The sequence below is a fragment of the Vanacampus margaritifer genome, chromosome 9, assembly GCF_051991255.1.
Source record: "Vanacampus margaritifer isolate UIUO_Vmar chromosome 9, RoL_Vmar_1.0, whole genome shotgun sequence".
In the NCBI taxonomy this organism is placed as follows: Eukaryota; Metazoa; Chordata; class Actinopteri; order Syngnathiformes; family Syngnathidae; genus Vanacampus; species Vanacampus margaritifer.
The window spans coordinates 19,664,711-19,673,436 of NC_135440.1; the positions used below are offsets into that span (position 1 = coordinate 19,664,711).

At 38.9% G+C, this 8,726-nt stretch overlaps 1 protein-coding gene across 1 annotated transcript; it reads right to left on the bottom strand.

Annotated features, from left to right (window-relative positions):
* Positions 1 to 445: 445 nt before the first annotated feature.
* tmem106ba (transmembrane protein 106Ba) lies at positions 446 to 8,417 on the bottom strand. The gene is made up of 8 exons (XM_077576609.1): positions 8,286 to 8,417; positions 6,608 to 6,823; positions 5,820 to 5,883; positions 5,583 to 5,742; positions 5,251 to 5,394; positions 3,530 to 3,579; positions 3,400 to 3,453; positions 446 to 1,376 (listed from the first exon to the last, which is right to left on the bottom strand). Exons 2-8 carry the CDS (start codon positions 6,807 to 6,809, stop codon positions 1,259 to 1,261), a joined length of 792 nt encoding a protein of 263 aa, XP_077432735.1. The 5' UTR covers positions 6,810 to 6,823; positions 8,286 to 8,417; the 3' UTR covers positions 446 to 1,258.
* Between the last annotated feature and the right edge of the window lie 309 nt (positions 8,418 to 8,726).

The following is an 8,726-nucleotide window of genomic DNA, read 5'->3' on the forward strand; positions in this document are numbered from 1 at the left end:
CATTCATGTTACTGAGCATTACTTAGTTGACTCTAGTGTCATCCATTTTGTCATTTGTATATGATCTCGTTTTTATGGTCCATTAGTTTAGAGCAGTGTTTCACTACTGAGGTAAGGGATACTTCTGAAAAGCCTCATTACACACCACCAAAGAAAATTTTCAGTGTGCCACAGCACATTGTTGGGGAATCTTTTCCAATTTAGACTACAGCCATTCATTTGCTTTCATTTTATACAGAAATAAGAGGTTTTCATTTGTACATCTGGGATGTGATAATTGCCTGAGCCTGAACCAGTTTTGTATTGAAAATGTTTACTCTTACTCTTCATGATATTTTGAACGTGAACCACATGAAAAAGGTTTGCTGCAGTGCAACCTCACTGAATTAATCATTTAATGGCCTACAGCGCCATCTGGAATCCACAGAGAATACTACAACACAAAGACATGACAAAACCTTTTATTTTGGGCCTTTTTACATGCGAAAACTCAAACGTTCTCAATCACAAATGAATGAATCCAATTAAAGTATATTTAACTACATGTTACCACAAGTTGCATGGAGCAGGATCAAGGAAGGGAACCACCGCAGATTTTTAAAATAAAGACAAGACAAAACACATCCACAGTTAAGTTAAAAATAAAGCTCTTGACTTCCTACTTTAAATGCAAATATATCAGATAGTAATCACAAATCTATTTTACTGCAGTCACATTTGTGTTAAAATCACACTCCAAAGAAATGCTCAAACAACTTGAAATAATACTAAATAAACTACAACAGCAGAGACAAAACATCAAAATACAGCAAAAATAAACAGTCCATGTTGTAGTACAAACAAAAAAACCACACACAAAAAGATCTAAGGTGTCAACTAAACTGAAAGCACCTCTCTCTCCCGTAACTTGACTTTTTAATTTATAGATAAAATATTCAAAAGTTGTATTTGTTGAGCTTGAACAAGTAAGTACCTCTCGGAGCTGACAGTGCTATGGAGTTTAGTGGTCCAGACCAGCCGGCGAGCTTATTAAAATACATTTTATTGCTAAAAATGTTCATTCATTTTTTTTTTTTTTAACCTAGTGTTTTAGTCGGGCTTACCAACACCGTTAATGGCAAACAAGCAGCCGTCACATAGATGTTTTATTAAAGACATTGCCACGGCTGTTTAATCGAGGAAGAAAGCACCAAATAATTAGCACTTCACCTTTTCTGGTTAAAACAAACGCTTTTCTTAGGTAGGACTCTTGTTGTTCTTAGAAGACCTGCACATGACCATGCAAGGTCGTGGTGTTCCCGCCGCAGTCCACATACTGGTACATCTCCTGGGACACCTGCTCGGCGTGGCCAAAGTATGATGTGGTCACGGTAACCCTGATTACCAAAAAGAGTGTAGAGACAAAGTGTTTTTTTATTATTATTATTTTTAAACATTTCAGTATTCCAGATTTTTTTCTCCGTGGCTAAAACCGTGCCGTGGTCAACGGTTATTTGGCACAATTGCATACCTGCCAACTTTTGAAAGTGAAAAAGCCTAGTAGCTAGGGTCCAGGGGCCGCATGTCGACGTCCGGTGGGGGGTTCAGGGGGGTGAAGCCCCCCTGAAGCCAAAGGATTTTTAGCATTTTCAGGGCTTAAAATGCAGCTAAGAAGTAACAAATTTTACATTTTTTTCACAATCACAACCTCATGTTTACTGTCAATTTACCTTAACTGTACTGATGGAAATAATCAAAAGAAAGTTCTTTAAAGCTCAACAATTTATTTAATATAACAAAGTCATAGAAAACCCTTATAAATGAATGATATCCAAATGTTCTCCATGTTATACAAGCTACAGCCTAAGCATTATTTGTTCTCCATTGTGCATCGTTTTGATTTTTTCAACTGGTCTTTCGAATGGGTCACACTAAGTTAAGATTTTGTATTGCGCGTAGTGCTTCTTTCCGCCGCTAATACCGCCGCTTGGCGCTGTGAGAGCTCATTGGAGGCTCTGCAACGTGTCGAGGAGGAGGAGGAAGAAACACTTCCCCCCGTGAAGAAATTCGAGGCGAAACTGTTGGCGGAGGGGTTTTCGCTGATAGATAAAGCCCTCGCACTCTTCGAGCAGCAAGACCCAAACATCGAACCTTGCCCAAAGGTTGCAAATCAAATAAATGATGCCACACAGTGCTACCGCGTCATTTATGAAGAAAAAAAAGGAAGCTGTGCAGTCGTCGTTGGATCGCTTCTTTCGGCCAGTTTCGAATAAATCCTCCAAGGGAGATACTCGCCAACCCGCATCTTCTTCTCCTCGACCCTCAACTTCTTCCGACGTGTTCTTCCATTAAGTGTCTCTCGTTTTCTCTCTAACATTGCACTGTACTGTACGTATTCTCTCTATTTTATTAAAAGTTTTTTTCAGTACAAACCAATGCCGTTTATTTGTATACAAGCCTTCAATATACTTATATAAACCTTCAATATACTTATATAGGCTTTAAACATAAATTATAATACAAAATATAGCGCTGAAGCAACTTACGAACGACCGCTCGGAACGGAACTCGTTCGTATGTTGGGGAGCGTCTGTACTTCGCGATCTCGTGGTGGAATGTTTTTCATTCTTTATTTACGATTTTAATTTTTTTTTTTTCAAGGGGAAAACCGTAGTTTTTGTAATGCGACCGTAACACCGTAATGGGTTCAAGAAAACCGTACTCATTACGGCAAAACCGTAGTAGTTGGCAGGTATGCAATTGTGATGTGCAGTTACCTAGCTTGCTATGCGTACACCCCAAAAAATGCACTTTAGAGCGCCTTGTTATTGGCCATGAGTACACACACTTTTTTTTTTTTTGTAGTTTAAATTGACACTTTTAACTTCATAGGGACTTCAAAAGATTTAAGCACCTTTTACACTGCTTTTCTGGGCAAACCAGGGAAGCTGGCAAGTTTGTGGGTCACTATCTTTTCGTGCATAATGTATAATAACACTTAAATGCATAGCATATTATTTATAACCGTCGTCGGAAAGTTCCATCGTCCTTGTCTTCTTGAATGCAGCTTTAGCTTCGCTCAAGCTAGTGTTTGCTGTCGCTGCATAATGCCGAGTTAGCGACTGTTGTTTAACAACAGGCTTTCGACTTGGCTGTTAAGTTTTTTTTCTGACCAAGCTTAAAACTCAATATACTTGTATAGCAAATACAATGTAGCCATTTAATCCATTTCAGACCCCCAATTTTTTTTTTTTTTTACTACACGTTCTAAAAAAGAAAAATATATAACCATAAAAGAGGATGTAAAGAATGTAAACATTTAAGAAGAACTCTGATTCAGACAATAGTTAGAAACCGTCCAGGAGACGACGACACCGAATTAGAACACTTTCAAGCATAGGATGTTGAAATCCTACTTACTGCATCATGACCACCATGTTGTGCACTCTGATGGACTGCAGCGTGCAGTAGTCGCTGTGGACAATGAGACAAAAATGTCAGCCCGTTCCGACCCTAGTTCTATATTGCAATTTGAGGAACATCAACTTACAACATATAATTTAATTCATCTGCAATCACGGTGGGAACAGTGTAGTCAATCTGTAAAACAAAAAAACACAGAACTTGTGGTTGAAAATGTTATTGTTTGTTTTTGCTCTAAGTCCAAAGTTTGCAGAATTCCTATCTGCTCTCCATATTGAGCAGGTGTCACATGGCATATTATAAAGAAGGCTGCGCTGTATACTGTCATTGATTGCCGGTTTGGACCACTACAGGGCGGTTAATGCTCAATTTGGACTTGAACATATTGCTTTCCTTCAGATCTCGTATTCGCAAAGGAACGTACCTCTGACGGGTTAGACTTCTTCTCTACCGCTGTAGTTTGAATGGGTGGTGCGCGATGCAGACGAGATGCCACGTGAGGGAAATAATTTACAACTGGTGAGTTCATTCAAAAATTCACCCATTGTTAACATAGTCATTGAGGGATTGGCTAAAAAAAATGATATAGATTAGAAACACATTAAATGACTTAACCTGGATTATGTCAGATGTGGCATAAAGATAGCATCATTTGAAAATGAGCCTCGCGTAACACTGAGTTGTTTTTTTTTTTTTTGATGACTGATGCTGTTTTATTTAGAATCTGTTAGGCTATGGTATGTCGTCTGCTTCTCTGTTATCTAAGAAGACTGCTTGAGCCTGCACTTTTCTGTTGCTCAAATGAATGGCACCTAGCACATGCTTTTTTTTTTATGCTGAAGTCGATAACATGCTGCCGTCTACTCAGCTAGGCAATTCACCCAAACTAAATTATTATTATTTTATTTATTTTTCCATTTGGGGTGTGGGGGGGGTGTGGGGGGGGAAGAAACCCCCCGAAATTATTAACTAATTAACTAACCTTAACCTGATAATAACTTGTTTCCCGGTCTGTCTTTGTCCCGGCGGATTCTTTTGTCAAATATTGGTACTTGTCACAGGGATGTGATTTGACCAAAGTGAAATTATCTGAAAATTTAGCCGGGGGTCTGGGGGCCGGTGGCACCCAGCTAGGTCCAGGGCAGAGCCCTGGTGGGGGGACACGGGGGGCGAAGCATAAATTTTCAATGTATATTGAACTATCCCATATAAAATGGCAGTTTTAGTCAACTCAAAATCAGTCACATTCAAAAACATTGGACTGTCTTTGCTTTTAAAAACTATCACTGAGAATATCATCATATCTAACTAATGTGATTACTAAGTTAACACATAAATAATGTTGAAGAGTTCAAATTTCATGAACAAATAATTGTATCATGACCAAATGAAAAGTAACTCATATTAGAGCATACCACAAATGTCTTTGTTATAGCAGAAGATGTTATCTGTCGGAGTCATGTGCATACACAATGAACTACTAAAAAAATAAAAAAATAAAAAATTTTTTTTTGGGGGGGGGGAGATAAAAAAAGCGGAATTCCGCGAATTAGCGGAAAAATCACATCCCTGTTGTCATTCATGAACATTCCCACGACACTGTGAAAATGTGCAGTTTATTTGTTTGACATCTTTTTACATTAATATAAATGCCATATAAACCGCACAGCATTAGTATATAAATATTGATTTAAAAAAAAGTGTTTTAATAAGGTTACATGTTTTAAAGAATGGGGGAGATTTAAAACTAGTTTATGAAAAAAAGTTTACAACACATCCTTTCCCGCAAACAAGGGTCAACTGAACCCCCTTTTGTATTTGTTGTGCTTAGAGAAAACCGGTACAGACCTGTCGCTGGTCCAGAGGTACAATGACGGTGCTGTTGCTGTTGAACTTGGCCTTGCCAATCACAGTCTTGGCAAACTCCACTTGGGCGGTGATGTTGGTGACCGATATGGCATAATAGTTGTTATTTGTGATGTTCAAAGTATTCTGGATGGAAGAGGACAATGTATGTATGTGAAATTACGGTTGGTAGAAGAACCCCAAACACTCACTGATTACTGATGTATGATGATTACACAGTAGATGTGGTAACTTGTTCTTAACACGATTGCTGGTAAACAGTTGCTAAAACAAAATGTTCAAATAATTGTTGCCACACATCCGGGCAATCTTACTGTAATATTGAGATAGATGATCTGCTTCTCGTGATCGTAGGCAACGTAAGCCGACTTCACGCCCACGTAGTCGACGTCGATGGTGCGAGGGAACAGGAAGAAGACGGCGAGGCTGGACAGCAGTAGGCACACGCACACCGATATGGTCACGTAAAGCTTTCTGCACGCCAGACAAAACAGAAGTGAGACAAAGTCAGCCCACCCGTTGTTTCACTTATCAGTGCAAAAAGCACTCACGTTCTGCTCGGCCTCAGCCTTTGGTCGCTGTAGGGAATCAGAGCCACCAGCTGATTCTCCTGACCTGGTTAATGGTTAGGGAAACAATCAAATTAGTAAATTATTGTACTGCAGAGGTACACATATTTACATTGAACCCTTGCTATATGGTTCATCGGTCACCTGTTCTGCTCCTTGTTAAGAGAATTGAGCAGCTGGCTCTAATTTAGTTCACCTGTAAATGTTATAGTACATTTTAGCTTCATCATGAAATTTGACCCAAAAATGTGTACGTATACTTTAATTGTATACAATGGATATGAAAAGTCTACACACCCCTGTTCGAATGCCAGGTTTTTAAGATATAAAAACAAAAGAGAAAAACAAAAGGCTGCAGCTGTTGAATATTTTTCCAAAAAGTCATCAAATAAAAATGTATTTTGCATTCTTAAACTGTTAAAATGTGAGATGCAGGCGCTATTTTTGTCCACTTGAGGTTGCCATCAGAGGACATAATACGCGCTAACTAGCAATAGTAGGCTATATTAAGCTATATTTTCATATTTTGTACATAGTCATGTGTGCGACCTTCAGTATTATTATTCCGTGTGGAAAAATGATTAGATTAGTGAAAAATTATTCAGTATTATTATTCCGTGTGGAAAAATAATTAGGTTAGTGAAAAATTATCACTAACCTAATCCTTCAATTTATTTGATAACAATAATAATAATGATGCATTGTGCTGCAACCTCCCTCACATGGTCGCGTGTGCTCAAGAGTGAGCAGGTTTGGAAGAATTGTTTTACCTCGTGGGATGCGACCCGTGCCCTGACAGGTGGGACAGGTCACGCTGTCCCGTCCAGTGAACTCCACATAAGGAAACTGCGACACGTCGCCGTTCTTTCCGTCCTCCTGCGCTGGCGTCTCAACATACTCGTCCGTGTTTGGCGTCAATGCGTCCTGACTGCTATCTTTGTGCCTGGCCAGCAGTGACTGGGACTTCCCCATTGTTGGCGCCCTCACTGTTGAGCACACACAAAAACACACGCACATTGACACAAGTAGGTTGATTATTCAATTATGTCCATGAAAATGGAGGCTAGTGTTGAAAAGTTACTTTTTCCTAAACGATAACAGTGTGTTTAGAGGAAGTACACAGGAAATTAAGTGAATTAAAATCAGTACGACTGGTTTCACCATACGTGTGCTGAACATCTTGTGTTACAGTAAAAAAAAAAAGTGTTTTAGTTTAGCTTTGTGTCCATCCCATGAGTGATACTGGAAGCCATTTTGTACTTTCAACACTTAAAGAGGGAGTTTGCAGTTTTCAGATTGTTAGCAAGATTTGAATGATGGAGTGTTGCAAAAAACTAAATGTTACCAGGATCGCGTCAGTGTAGAACACCACCATTACATATGTTTAGAGAGTCGTCCAATTCCCTATTTTTTTTTTAAACTTTTGTTGCTAACCAGAGGTAAATTATTCAGCCCAAGGAGTCTTAAGAATAGGTGTACCCGTAAGGCTTGTGCCCACATGTAGGCACGTCACAATAACATTTTAGGACAATATATGTTCTCAGAAACTATCACACTAAACTATAGTATTGTTGATTTTTTTTCACGCCATTTTTCAGATAATGGATGGATGGATGATATGAAGACATGACAGCAGGGTGATATAATCAAAATGGTTGCACGCACGTGGATGAAAACGGGTGGATTAATCTGCTTAATTTTTATTCAACCTATGCAATATTAAGCAAAATACTAGAGGGGACACATCGAACATATCGCAAAGAAAATGTTTGACGCGACTTCCAATAAAAAGAAAAGAAAAAAAAGATGCATCATGCATATAAAATTGAGCCAGAGAGGGATGATTTTTCATAAAATCATTTTATTAGTATTCTACTGACATCACTGGATCTGTTTTTTGGTTTAATCTACTGCCAATTCCTCTTTAAATGGTTGATTAATTCTTTCGAAAGGCTAACCCCGGGATTAACATGTATTTTAATATTGCGTGTTAATTTTTTTCACTTGATTAATCATTTTCCTCATTGTCGTGTTGAGCAGGTGGGACGTTTGGGTGACATATTGTGTTTAACAATTACATCCATGACTTAACATTTACACACAACATGCAGCTTTGGCCCAGTCTGCCCTGCCATTACCTAAAGCTATGACGCGGTCAGGAACACAAAGTACTGCCATCTTAAAATGATTGCCACCGCCCCAATTTCCTTGCAGGCTACATTATTTACTTCCAAATGTTAGATTCGCTTACGTTAACCGAGATATTATAGTCATGTCGTTAAGATCGGCTGACATCGAGCAACTGATTCTCACGAGACAAACGCAGCAGGCTCAATGGACAAGCAATGCGTCGCCGCAAGCGCGTTTTGACGTTGCTATGTCGCTTCTTCTATTTTTGTTGTTGTTTTAAACTGGAAAAATGTGTCAAACCGGTGCGGACTGACTCACCCGTGTAAATCGCACTTTATTTGGTGGAATTTGATGTCATGCGGTCGGAGCGCCGGGTTTGTTGTGCTTCTAATCGACAGCGGAGAACGAAGCTATGTGGAACGTCCCTCTCCCCATTGGTCAGAAGCTGTCAACATCCGTGACGTCACATTTCAGCGTCAATATTAAATACAGAAGGTAAAAAAATAATGCAAAGGGTAAATAACAGATAGATTGAATAAGTTCAATAGAATACGTGAGGCAGTGTATGTCAATTATATTTTTATTTAAAAGGTCGTCCCACTTTGAATGACAAATATACTTAAAAACACATGTAAATAATACAAAACTATTATGAATTTGGAAAAAAACCTGTGCAAATGTTATTTAAATGAATTGCATTTGTTCTTTTGTTTGCTCGAGCTGCCGACCCCCCCCAACCTTCCCGTCTTCTAGTCAGAA

Excerpts from the sequence above, each read along its gene's own strand:
- tmem106ba (XM_077576609.1), bottom strand. The coding sequence starts at position 6,809 with ATGGGGAAGTCCCAGTCACTGCTGGCCAGGCACAAAGATAGCAGTCAG. Across the intron at positions 5,884-6,607 it reads CACGGGTCGCATCCCACGAG|GTCAGGAGAATCAGCTGGTG; the intron begins GTAAAACAATTC and ends ACCATTAACCAG. Across the intron at positions 5,395-5,582 it reads TCATCTATCTCAATATTACA|AATACTTTGAACATCACAAA; the intron begins GTAAGATTGCCC and ends TCTTCCATCCAG.